The sequence below is a fragment of the Anomaloglossus baeobatrachus genome, chromosome 4 (genome assembly GCF_048569485.1).
Source record: "Anomaloglossus baeobatrachus isolate aAnoBae1 chromosome 4, aAnoBae1.hap1, whole genome shotgun sequence".
NCBI classification, from domain to species: Eukaryota; Metazoa; Chordata; class Amphibia; order Anura; family Aromobatidae; genus Anomaloglossus; species Anomaloglossus baeobatrachus.
The window spans coordinates 509,765,885-509,779,707 of NC_134356.1; the positions used below are offsets into that span (position 1 = coordinate 509,765,885).

Below are 13,823 nucleotides of genomic sequence, written 5' to 3' on the forward strand. Positions count from 1 at the left end.
CTATCCTCTAGTATAGATAGACACACACATGTGTTACGCACAGGGTTATGAGAGTTATGTTGATGTTCCAGAATGGCATATGATTATAAGACATCCCCTAATAATAAGCCCTAGCCAGAGCAAAAATAATATAAGATTCTGTCTTATTTTCAGATAAACATTGTATGCACCCCTGCTGTGTACTGTGTAATGGCCGTGTCTGACCGTACAGAGACTTGGGCTGATCATACCACATCTCCTGGGCCGGGAGGAAGCAAAAGAGTATACAGACATTATAGCACGGGAAAGAATCAGCTGCCATCTCATTAATACAGTTATCTCCACACAGGAACATTTTACATAACACATTCAATTGTAGAACTTATTTTTATTCCAAGATCTATTGATGAAACTATACTTTGTCTGTGGAACAGCCTCTTTACATTTTTTTGTGTCTTAAACCCTGGCATGAATTTGGCCAACAGGTGCGGAGATGTCAGATTCCTGATTATAGGGTGCTCAAGTAAGATGCAATAATTATAGGGGTTGCTTGAGATTAGAATAAAGCGGTCGGCTTCAGAGCTGCAATCAGACGCAGCCCACAGACAGGAGCACTAGTGTTTGTGAACGAAAAAGTCTTCTTAGAGCACACACTTCAGAAAAAATATAATGTATGTGCAGGAGCCTCGATATTTTGTCCTGCTGCTCATGATATGAAGTATGGTAGTATCAAGCTAATCTATAGATTTTATTTTCTATACTTGGGCTTCTCCTCCAGTATATGGTGATACCTCAGCCACTCCAGAGGTTGAAATCTATTCCTTAATTAAACTGAACCCAATGTAAGCATGTGATAAAGACATGAAATCAATGTTGTTGTTAAAGGGAATCTGTCAGTAAGTTTTTGCTATAATCTGAGAGCAGCCTGATGTAAGGACAGAGACCCTGATTCTAGCCATGATTCACTTACTAGGCTTTGTTTTGCTGTTTCAATAAAATAAGTGTTTTATCAGCCAGAGGTTATCACTAGAGGACAAGGTGTTATGTGCCTCCTAGTTCAACCCCACCCCATCATTGATTAGCGGCTTTGTGTCTGTATACAATGTACACAGAAAGTTGCCAATCAGTGGTGTGGGAGAGATTATATTGGGCTCAGCATTCCGAGATCTTCTAGAATGGCAGCAGAAAACTGAATCTATCAACTGCTGCACCCAATAAACTAAGTAATACATTGCTGGAATCAGGGTCTTTGTGCCTACATCATTCTGCTGTCAGAATACAAAGCCAAAATCTTCTGACATATTCCCTTTAAACAATATATTGCACCTAGATAAGAGTCTATGCAGCAGGAGCAATCAATATATGATCAGTTCTGATAAAGGGTACGTGTCACATGGAAAACTGCTATTAACCTTCAGATATGGGGTTAATCTTTTGGTTAGTAGCATTCTAAATCTGCCCGGCGCCTGCATATGGAACCCCACTGCCGGGATAAAATAAACTTTTATCTTCCTGGCAGCGTTTCGGTTTCAGTCACAGGGGCGGCGCCGCTTCAGTCACTGCTCTATGTATGGAGAGTGGTGGCTGTAGCCTTGCCTCCTGCACTGACCGACAGCAGATTCTAATGCAGAGCGACTGTCAGTCAGTGCAGGGGGCATTGTCCATATACAGAGCAGTGACTGAATTCACACTGGCGCCACCTCCATGACCGAACACTGCCGAGAGGAATAAAGTTCATTTCCTCCCAGCAGCAGGGATCAATATGCAGGTGCTGAACAGGTACAAAATGCTATTAACCTGCAGATTAACCACATATCTGCAGGTTAATAGCAATTTTCCTCATGAGAGATTTCCTTTAAGACTGCCTCACCAACTATTTTGACCTCCATATTTTTGAGGCCCGCCTCTAAGCTATAGAAGCAGCAATGCAGTATGTACACATGATATTTGTGTATGATTGTCTATGTGGCAAACATATTATTTCCTTGGAAATGTGTAAAACTGTAGCATTCCGCACTTCAGAATATAAGAAGCAGATTTCATGGAACTGTGTTTAATGTCTGCCTCTTCTGTGCAATAATTGTGTGATTTTTATTTCTACTTTCAGCTTTTAAGTGAGAAAATTAGTGGAGCAGAAGGAACAAAACTCGACCATGATTTTCAAGAAATGGAACGGGTAAGAATCACATCTTTACTTGCCTTTGTCAAAAGAAAATGAACTTGTTTCATATGTTGCATGAACTTTCTTATTTTTATATTTTTTATTAAATAAGGGCAGTAAATATTGCAAACATCAAACTGTATCCATCTTGTAAGGAAGTCATTCATTTTAGGTCTTAGTAAGGAGAAGCATACTTGTATGCATTACTAACTGTAGGGACTCCTTGTGCGCTGTCAGGTGCCTCTGTATGACATTGCACTGTTACCTGAAGGAATATTTCCTTTAAAGGGGTTTTCTGGGAATTAACAGTCACAAAGGTGTAATTATCAATTATTTTTTTCTAGAGAGGTAATCACTGTACATTAAAAAACGGCTGCGATCCTGTTACTTTGGCATAAACCTGTTGTAGAATGAAACTGAGCATGTGCAGTAGGAACCTCCAGGGCACAGCAACTGCACATGCTCACAGGAACCTGTCATATTCACATTGCTTTTGTGACTTGCTAATTAAAGATATTTAGGAATTTTTTCATAATGACAATTTTTCTTTATTTTATTTTTCTATTTTTTTCTGTTTCTAGACCATTCCTTTTACTCGGCATGTGATAGAGCATGCAGGAGAAAATGTTTAACAAATGATTTTATAATCAAAAATGTAAACTTCACCTCATATAGGGAGCGTTCTCAACTTGATGCAGGTACAAGTCAGTGTATGTTTCTGTGACACATGATGTCTTTAGTCATATCAAATATCTAGTCTGGATTCACACATGCCATTTATGATGAAGGCTCAAAAACAGAATATTTTTCCTTTCTTTTTATTAAAGGGAATCAATCAACAGGTTTGTCCCTTATGAGCTGTGGCCACCACCTGTAGGCTCTTATATATAGTATTCCAGAGTACTGTATATAAGAGCCCAGGCCATTGTGTACAACGTAAAAAACACGTTTATTATACTCACCTAGGGGGCGCTCCAGTTCGATGGGCATCGCTGCTCTCCGGTCCAGTGCCTCCTCCATCTTGTGCGATTGCTGTTCTCCTTCTCAGCCCGGTGTGGATGACATGTCCTACGTCATCCACACATAGATCTCCATTGTGCTTCTGCGCATGCACACTTTGATCTACCCTGCTGAGGGCAGATCAAAATATTACAGTACTTTACTTTGCCTTCAGCAGGACAGATCAAAGTGTGCATGCGCAGGAGCACAAGGGTAGACTTTGTGTAAATGATGTGGAACGCGTCATCCATACGGGGCTGAGAAAGAGGACAGTAATGGAGGAGACACTGGACTGAGAGCAGTGGTGCCCATGGGCCCAGACTGCTCCACAGTTGACTATAATAAAGGTGGTTTTTTTTATGTTCTACAGAGCGGTCAGGGCTCTCATATACAGTATTCAAGTATGTTGTATATAAGAGCTCACTGGTGGTGGCCACAGCTCATAAGGGAAAAAGCTGGTCACGGGTTCCCTTTAATACCTGGCTTTGGCTTAAAATCTGCATAAGTAGCTTCATGTGTGCAACCAACCTAACAAAGTTATTAATAAGTATTTGCAAACGTGAATAGCAAAAGTACATTATATTGTTGTTGCATTTGTATTTTAGAAAATTGACATCACCAACAAGGTGGTTGCCGAACTGCTCACCAAAACCACCGAATATTTACAGCCAAATCCAGGTAATATTTAATCCCCTGCACCATGAAAAATTAGCTTTTATTCCTTCACAAAATATACAATGAAGTCAGTTATCATTTTAGACTCGTCTATGTAACATATTATTCCACTGCCTCTTTTAATAACTGAATATAATGAAAAATATAAAAAAAAATAAGTAAGAGAAAACAATGGATAGACAGTGACGTGGCTAGAGTGTTATGGGCCAGGTTCAGACTTTGGACAGGGGTCTCCCTTTCATGTTGGTCAGATTTATGGGTCCCTCTAGCCATATACAGTAAAATATACTATTGTGCTGTAATAACGATCCCTATCCTGGCTTCTTTATTTAATAATGTCCCCCATTTTTTCCATTCCTGTGATAATGTCCACCATTCTCACCCTCATTGTCTAATAATGTCCCCCATTTTGAGCGCTTTGTGCAATAATGTCTTCCATCCTGGGCACTTTGTGTAATAATGTCCCCCATCCGGAGCCCCTATATGTAATAATGTCCTCAATTCTTGCCCTCATTCTTCAATAATGCCCTCCCATTTTGTGCCCTTTGTGCAATAATGTCCCCCATCCGGAGCCCCTATGTGTAATAATATTCCACATCGTCACACTTATTCTTTAATAATGTACACCATCCTGGGCCTGTTGTGTAATAATGTCTCCTATCTTGGCCCTTCTATTAATACTGGCCTCCATGCTGGGCCCTTCCTACAATAATATCCCCCATTCTGTTTCATTCCTGTAATAATGTCCACAATTTTTGCCTTTATTCTTTAATAATGCCCCCCATTTTGAGCCCCTTGTGCAATAATGTCCCCCATCCTGGGCCCATCTTGTAATAATTTCTCCTATTTTGGCCCCTTCTATTAATACTGGCCCACGTGTTGGGCCCTTCCTGCAATAATGGCCCCATTCTTGCGATCTCCTCAAACACAAAAAAATAAACTTTTTATCTTACCTATCCGCACTTACACCCTCTTCCTCCTCCATAGCCAGCACAGTGACATCATGCGACACCTGTGATGGGCACACTGACGTCATCTGCTGATGGTCACTATAGCTAATGCGGCTCAGGAAGCCGGTGTCTCTCTGAGCCGCAATACACTTCAGCTGAATGTGAATCCTCGGATGCACATTCGGCTGAAAATGGGGTTGTCATAGGCAGGCCCCATTCCTACACGGGCCCAGTCGTGGTCACACTCTCTGTGATCATTATGCCACTGGATATCAACCTTAATAAAGGGGACAAAGCACTCCAAATAGCTCAGTTGTTTTTGTTTTTTTTATATATATTGACATTGTGTGTTATGCCTGAGATTACCAGTCTAGACATTATAGTAATAATTAATCTTCTAATTTCAGCTTATCGAGCCAGACTAGGAATGATCAACACTATGTCAAAAATCAGAGGACAAGTAAAAACTACAGGTTACCCTCAGACAGAAGGATTACTAGGAGAGTCTATGCTTCGGTATGGGCGAGAACTGGGAGAAGAGTCAGAATTTGGTAAGTGGGCACATTGTGGTCTTGCTTGGTTAGTGGATTTGTTTAAATAGGATTATCTGTTTAGAAAACTTATTTTCAAAAAGAAGTCCAGCGTGAGAGTCTTCTCGTGAAAAGATTCCTTTATTCCCAAGTACACAACGGCAGGTAGAAACCATAGGTGGTCATTTTAACATTATCATGAAGCTGTGACTTTCTATGGTTTTTACCTGCTGATGTGTACTTTGGAAGAAAGGAATCTTTTTATAAGGAGACTAGCTGTACTACCCGGCTTCGCCCGGGTTAATAACTGTTGTTAACAAAATAGAATGTATTAACAAAAATGTATTCTGCACACAAAAACCACAAAACAAATAAATATAAATGTAATTATAATGTCTGTCTCCCCCTCTGTATATATCTCTCTGTCTCTCTCGCTATCTCTTTGTCAGTCTTTCTCTTTCCCTGTCTGTCTCTGACTGTCTCTGTCTCTTTCTCCGTCTGTCTCAATCTCTTTCCCTGTCTATCTATCTCTTTCCCTGTCTGTCTATCTATCTCTGTCACTTTCCCTGTCTGTCTCTTTCCCTCTCTTTCCCTGTCTGTCTCTTTCCCTCTCTGTCTCTTTCCCTCTGTCTCTTTCCCTGTGTCTGTCTCTTTGTCTGTCTCTTTACCTGTCTTTGTCTGTCTCTTACCCTGTCTGTCTCTTTCCCTCTCTTTCCCTGTCTGCCTGTTTCCCTGTGTCTGTCTCTGTCTCTTTGTCTGTATCTGTCTCTTTGTCTCTTTACCTGTCTGTGTCTGTCTCTTAACCTGTCTCTCTCTTTCCCTCTCTTTCCCTGTCTGTCTCTTTCCCTGTCAGTCTGTCTTTGTCTGTGTCTGTCTCTTTGTGTCTGTCTCTTACCCTGTCTATGTCTGTTTCTTACCCTGTCTGTGTCTGCCTCTTTCCCAGTCTGTGTCTGTCTCTTTCCCTGGCTGCATTGTGACATGCCAACATTCCATTTAAGGGTGTGGCTGCGCATTCTTCTGAAGTTCTGGCTGCACTGTGGCTCCCAGCTCCATTCGCTTTAATGGAGGCAGTTTTTTTTGGTGAATAACTGTAAAGCGCGGGGTTAAAATTTCCCCTCAAAACATAGCCTATGACGCTCTCGGGGTCCAGAAGTGTGTGTGCAAAATTTTGTGGCTGTAGCTGCAACGGTGCAGATGCCAATCCTGGACATACACAGACACATATACACACACACACACACACATACATACATACACACACACACATACATACACACATTCAGCTTTATATATTAGATACTCACGCTGGACTCCTGCTTTACCTGCCTATCCTTGCTGCACTGCAAGTGGGTGAGCTGACAAATCAGCATGTATGGCCGACCTTCATCTATTGCCTATATGGGCCTTTACTGATAGGTGCCTATACAGATTACAGCTGATTGCTGGGTCCGGTAAGAGGACACTGTGTGATAAATTAGTTGTCAATGAACTCTTATAACAAGTAATGATTCTTCAAGGCAGAAATTCCCTCTCATGATTTGGACATCCAACTATAACCCTTTTCTCCATTTTTTCCATTAACTGGCCCTGATGTTTCATGCAAACATTGCTAACATAAAAGAGAAATGTGTGTGAAGCTTTATTTGCCCCCACTAGGAGCACTTAAGGAGATTACTGGTTTGTCTGTTTGTTTGTTTTTTTAGTTCAGTGGCAGCCGTAAAACTGTACGCAATCATTTCTTTTTCCAACTGTTTTCAAGAACAAACACAGGTTAGCAAGTTATACATATCTGATCAGCAGACATGTGTGGCTTGTTTATAAGTTCTTTTGCATACTTCTGATGCTGAATTTTTTGGCGAGGACGCAGGAGAGGTTCTCTTTTGATGACTCTTCCATGAAGGCCAAATTTGTGCAGGTGTCTCTGAACAGTAGAACAATGTACCACAACTCCACAGTCAGCTAAATCTTACAGAAGGTCTTTTGCAGTCAAGCAGGGGTTCTGATTTGCCTCTCTAGCAACCCAACGAGCAGCTCTCACAGAACTTTTGCTTTAAAAAAGCTGAAGTCGAAAATGGATAATGATCCTAAATACAAGTCAAAAGCCACAATAGACTACCTCAAAAGGTGCATGCTGAAGGTTTTACAATGGCCCTCACAGTCCCCTGATCAAAGATACAAGCCAACCCAGGAATCTCACCGAACTGAAAGACTTTTCCAAGGGAAAATGAATGAACGTCCCTCAAACAAGAATTGAAAGACTCTTGGCTGGCTGCAAAAAGCGTTTATAAGCTGTGATACTTGACAAAAGGGGGTGCTACTAGGTACTAACCATGCAGGGTGCCCAAACTTCTGCATCGGCCATGTTTCCTTTTTAAGTAATTTAAAAATGTAAAAAATGAAAATATTTTTTTTTGCCTAAAATACAAAGGAAATGTGTCATCTTTAACTTTATGCCTTTTAGTGATCATTTCATCCTCAATTTGCTTAACTGTTGACAATGAAAGTAATTTTTAGCAGGGGTGCGCAAACTTCTTCATACCACTGTATGTCTTGACTGGGGCAAAAATCAAAAGCTAAAGTGTAAGGTATCATATTAAAGCTTAGGATATTAGAGAAGTTAAAGACGTGAAAATGAAAAGTTTTACTTCTCAAACACACGGCCCCCTATTACAAGAATTGGATAAAAATATGCACATTACTACAAGAAGGGGACCAGCATGGGACACATTACAACAAGATGGGGACAAGGCTGGATCACATTACTGCAAGATGAGGACTAACATGGGCACATTACTACAAGATGGGGACCAGGATGGGGGACATAACTACAAGATGGGGACCAGGATGGGTACATTACCACAGGATGGGGGACATAACTGCAAGATGGGGACCAGGATGAGTACATTACTACAAGATGGGGACCAGGATGGGCGACATAACTACAAAATAGAGACCAGGATGGGTACATTACTACAAAATGGGGACCAGGATGGGGGACATTACTACAGGATGGGGACCAGGATGGGCGACATAACTATAAGATAGGGACCAGGATGGGTACATTACTACAGGATGGGGACCAGGATGGGGGACATAACTACAAAATAGAGACCAGGATGGTTACATTACTGCAAAATGGGGACCAGGATGGGGGACATTACTACAGGATGGGGACCAGGATGGGGTACATAACTACAAGATAGGGACCAGGATGGGTACATTACTCCAGGATGGGGACATAACTACAAGATAGGGACATAACTACAAGATAGGGACCAGGATGGGCACATTACTACAAGATGGGGAGCAGGATGTTGCACATTACTACAAGATGTTGGCCAAAATTACTATATAGGGTGCTAATTGTAAGACAATATTACTTCAAGAAGGGGATAAATTGTTAAAAAATACTGTTTTATATATAAACTAAAATAAACAAATAAAGTGTTTGTTAATCACCACATCCGTAACAACCCAAGCTATAAAACCGTACCATAAACCATATGGTGAATGCCATTTAAAAAAAAAAAAATGATAATAAAGAAGCAAAACATGTTCTAAAAAAGTGATCTAAAGGTGTATAGAAAAAAAATTGTATTATTAAAATTGTCACTTTGTCCTGCAAAGAATGTGGCACCCCCAAGTTCAATTTTTTTCTATGTGCGACCCATATACCCAGCAGAGTTTGAGACCCCTTTTGTAGAAGACGGGAATACATTGTCTACAAGTGTTATCTTTCCTATATACAATTTTCCATTGATCACATCAGTATTCATTAATAGTATAGAACCCTTTACCGAGCAATAAGGGTTTTGTCCTCTGTCGCATATACAGTAGTTGCTTTTTTCAGTTATTGCAGTTCCTTATGTGTCTCATTGGGGGCCATTTATCTACTCAAAGATTTAAATATTTATTGACTTCTTGATTCTGGAGATTTGAATTCTCTTTAGCATTGATCATTTGTGATCTGTACATCAGAGCATATACGAACTCGACTGAAATTCTATTTTTAGTTAGCGCATTCATGCCGTCGGTGTAAAGTGACAGAGGTTAAATATCAGAAAATAAAGGGAATGCGGATATCTATTTTTTCCATTTCTGATCTTATCTAGGTATGGAAGAAGTGTGAACTTCTGGCAGTGAAGAGATTAAATAAGGCGTATGAGGATGGATCCAACATTATATTGTTTTAATGGATATTTTTTAAATACTTAACATACAGCTGAATTTTGGTTTCTTTAATGGATCTTGGATGTGAAGAAATATTATTTGCAAAAAAGGAGGTAGCTTTGTGCATGCGTCCAGCAGATGAGAATATTTAATCATTTTTTAGCGAAAGCTGTGCCCAATTTATGTATCATATACATAGCACCAACATATGTTGCAGTGTAGTACAGGGAATGTATACACCCATCAGGATCTCCCGGTATACAAAAAAACCCACTTAATTAGATCAAGGAGAGAGAAAGGTATACTGACCCTATATGGTATACTTTTCTTTCTCCTTGATCTAATACAGGGAATATATACAGTCGCATTAGTATTTATTTACTTGGTGGCTCACAGTTTTAATTCTTCGCTAGGTAAGTACCCACATGCTGTACGTGCTAAGGACATTACTCTTGATCTTACGATGCTTGTCAGCAGTTGGTCAATAAACTCTCCGCTTCTACCAGGCAGCGCTTTGCTGGATGTCGGAGAAAGCATGAAACAAATGTCAGAAGTGAAGGACTCTCTTGATATCAGTGTCAAACAGAACTTCATCGATCCTCTGCAGTCCTTACAAGACAAAGACTTGAAAGAAATTGTGGTAAGTGTTCATCATTTACCAGATGTGATTATGTATCCTATGGGGAATCAGTATTGAAAACCATGTATACAATATAACATTAAAAGGGAAAACCACCCAAATATGTGAGCCATTATTTCAGCTACAAACCTGTATCACCCATCCATTGGCTAGACAACAAACTTTTGGCTAAAACAACATATTCATTTGTTTTTTAGCCAAATACACTAGTGAATTTAAGTTGAAAGTAAAGTATAAAGGGGAGAAGACTTGGGTTTCTCCTTTGTGTTTACTACAGTGTCTTAAAAGCTAGCGAAAACCAACATCTGTGATTCCAACCTAAAGGGGGCTTTACACGCTACGATATCGTTAATGTTTGGTCGCCGGGGTCAAGTTGTTAGTGACGCACATCCGGCGTCATTAACGATATCGCAGCGTGTAATACTTGCCAGCGACCTTAGGCGACCTCAAAAATGGTGAAAATCGTTCACCATGGAGAGGTCGTCCCAAAATCAAAAATCTGTAAGGGTTGTTTAGCGTTGTGGTTCATCGCTCATGCGGCAGCACACATCGCTATGTGTGACACCGCATGAGCGAGGAACGTCTCCTTACCTGCCGCCGGCCCCAATGAGGAAGGAAGGAGGTAGGCGGGATGTTACGTCCTGCTCATCTCCGCCCCTCCGGTTTGATTGGCCGGCCGCTTAGTGACGTTGCGGTGACGTCGCAGTGATGCCGAACGTCCCTCCCCCTTGAAGGAGGGATTGTTCGGCAGTCACAGCGACGACGCCGACCAGGTAAGTGCATGTGACGCTGCCGTAGCGATAATGTTCGCTACGGCAGCGATCACAAACAATCGCATGCGCGACGGGGGCGGGTACTTACACGGTCGCTATCGCTAGAAATTGCTAGTGATATCGCTACCGTGTAAAGCCCCCTTAAGATTGGTGGATGTCCAACCATTACGACACCTTCTGATTAATTGATATACTGTGTTGTGTAAAACATTTTTGGCCGGTGTGGAAAAAATGCTTCAAAGTAAGTGCTTTAAAAAAAAATGGAAGTGTTATTATTTTTTTTTTATTAATTACCAAAATACAAAGTGAATGGACAAAAGAAAAATCTAAAGCGTATCCCTATTTGGTTGGCCACACTTTACTTTCAAAATAGCATTAATTCTTCTAGGTACACTGGTTCAAAGTCAGGTGGTTGAGTCACCAATGATACCAGAGAGCAGATAATGATCATCATTATTAATATGTAGGTTGAAACACAATTAGGTGTAGGAGGCTTACAACTGGGTGGCAAACGGCCAAACTCCTCTACAAAGGTGAGCTTGTTTCATGTCCAAGGTCGTACACCATGGCAAGTCCGAGCACAGCAAACATTTCAGAGCAGGCTGGGGTTTCAAAATGTGCTGGTCAAGCTGTTCTGAAGAACCACCAAGAAATTGGCAACATTGAGGATTGCACATGCAATCGGCATCCAAGGAAACTTAATGCAGCTGTTGAAAGACACATCTTTAATAGTGACGAGCAAATACTTAATATTCGGGTTCCGATTTTTCGTACCGAATGCCTAGAACTATTCCAATATTCGTCACAAATAACAAACCTAATGCAAGTCAATGGGGAACCCGAGAATTTTTACTGAAAATTTCCCAGAAAAATGCTCGGGTTGCCCATTGACTTGCATAAGGTTCGTTATTTGTGACAGGAACTGGAATAGTTCTAGGCATTCGGTACAAATAATCCGAACCCGGATATTTAGTATTTGGTCATCACTAATCTTTAACCCCTTCACGACCTTGGACGGATCTATCCGTCATGGAGCGTGTCAGGTTAAGCCCCGCCCCCTGCCGCGGGCAGGCGGCGGCGGTCGGCACACATATCAGCTGTTTTCAACAGCTGACATGTGTGCCTGCATGTTGCGAGTGGAATCGCTTCCACTCGCAACATTTAACCCCTTAAATCTCGCTGCCAAAGTCTGGCAGCGAGATCTATATGCGCACGGCCATGATTTTTACTTACCGCCGCCCCCACCGGAAGTCACGTGAGTGAACACGTGACTTTCGGTGGTTTCCATCGTAGCACAGGGTCATGTGATGACGCCTGCAGCTATGATGTTTCACTTTCATTTTCCCTCGGCCCGGAGCAGAGGGAAACAGGAAGTGACTGTATCTGCTGTTTACAGCTGTATAGCTGTGATCAGCAGATAGATAAGAGCAATCGGATTGCTGATCGCTATAGCCCCCTAGGGGGACTAGTAAAATTAAAAAAAAAAAAGTAAAAAAAAAGTTTTAAAAAAAAAAATCCTAAAAGTTCAAACCCCCCCCTTTCACCCCATTGAAAATTAAAGGGTTAAAAAATAAATAAATATACACATATTTGGTATCGCCGTGTTCAGAAATGCCCGATCTATCAAAATATAAAATCAATTAATCTGATTGGTAAACGGCGTAGTGGCAAAAAAATTCCAAACGCCAAAATTACGTTTTTTTGGTCGCCGCATGTTTTACGCAAAATGCAATAACAGGCGATCAAAACGTAGCATCTGCACAAAAATGGTACCATTACAAATGTTAGCTCGAGACGCAAAAAATAAGCCGTCACTGAGCCATAGATCCCGAAAAATGAGAACGCTACGTGTTTCGGAAAATGGCGCAAAACGTGCGCCACTTTTATTGGACAAACTTGTTAATTTTTTTTAACCCCTTAGATACAAGTAAACCTATACATGTTTGGTGTCTACAAACTCGCACCGACCGGAGGCATCACACCCACACATCAGTTTTACCATATAGTGAACACGGTGAATAAAACATCCCAAAAACTATTGTGCGATCACACTTTTTTTGCAGTTTTTCCACACTTGGAATTTTTTTGCTGTTTTCCAGTACTTTATATGGTAAAACCTATGGTTTCATTTGAAAGTACAACTTGTCCCGCAAAAAACAAGCCCTCATATGGCAAGATTGACGGAAAAATAAAAAAGTTACGGCTCTCGGAAGAAAAGGATCAAAAAAACAAAAACGCAAAAACGGAAATTGCCCGGGGGCTGAAGGGGTTAATTCTATTCGAAATAGAAAGATGTCCAGCACTGCCATTTTGACATCAAGTAGTGAGATCCAGCTACACCCATCTACTGTTTGGAAAGGTTTAGCCAGATGTGGTCTTGGTGGAAAAATTCTGTCCGAAAAGCAATAACAGCCAGCTCAACTATGCATGGAAACATAGGAACCGGGGTGCAAAAAAAATGGCAGCATGTGCTCTGTTCTGAGGAGTCAAAATGTGAAATATTTGGCTGTGACAGAAGTCGGTTTGTTTGCCAAAGAGCTGATGAGCGCTACAATACTGAGCGTCTTCAGGCAACAGTAAAGCATGGTGGAGGTTCCTTGCAATTTTGAAACTGCATTTCTATAAGTTGAGTTGGGGATTTGGTTAAGATTAATTGTGTCCTCAATGCTGAGAAATACAGGCAGATTCTTATCCATCATTACCATTAGGGAGGCGTCTGATTGGTTCCAAATTTATTCTGCAGCAGAACAACCACCCCAAACGTGCAGCCAATGTCATTAATAAGTATTTTCAGTGTAAAAAAGAGTAAGGAGTCCTAAAAGTGATGATATGGTCCCCACAAAGCCCTGATTTCAACTTCATTGAGTCTGTTTTCAATTACATGAACAGAACGATTTGTACAACCTGACCTCCACATAAGACCTATGGTTAGTTCTAGATATTTGG

At 41.0% G+C, this 13,823-nt stretch overlaps 1 protein-coding gene across 1 annotated transcript in view; it reads left to right on the forward strand.

Annotated features, from left to right (window-relative positions):
- The window catches only part of SH3GL3 (SH3 domain containing GRB2 like 3, endophilin A3), a 124,120-nt gene that overhangs the window by 75,239 nt on the left and 35,058 nt on the right, over positions 1-13,823 (forward strand). Inside the window, exons 2-5 of the mRNA XM_075342771.1 lie at positions 2,087-2,155; positions 3,745-3,817; positions 5,172-5,315; positions 9,971-10,104. Of these exons, the coding sequence (XP_075198886.1) occupies positions 2,087-2,155; positions 3,745-3,817; positions 5,172-5,315; positions 9,971-10,104 (420 nt within the window). The remainder of the gene's footprint in view (positions 1-2,086; positions 2,156-3,744; positions 3,818-5,171; positions 5,316-9,970; positions 10,105-13,823) is intronic.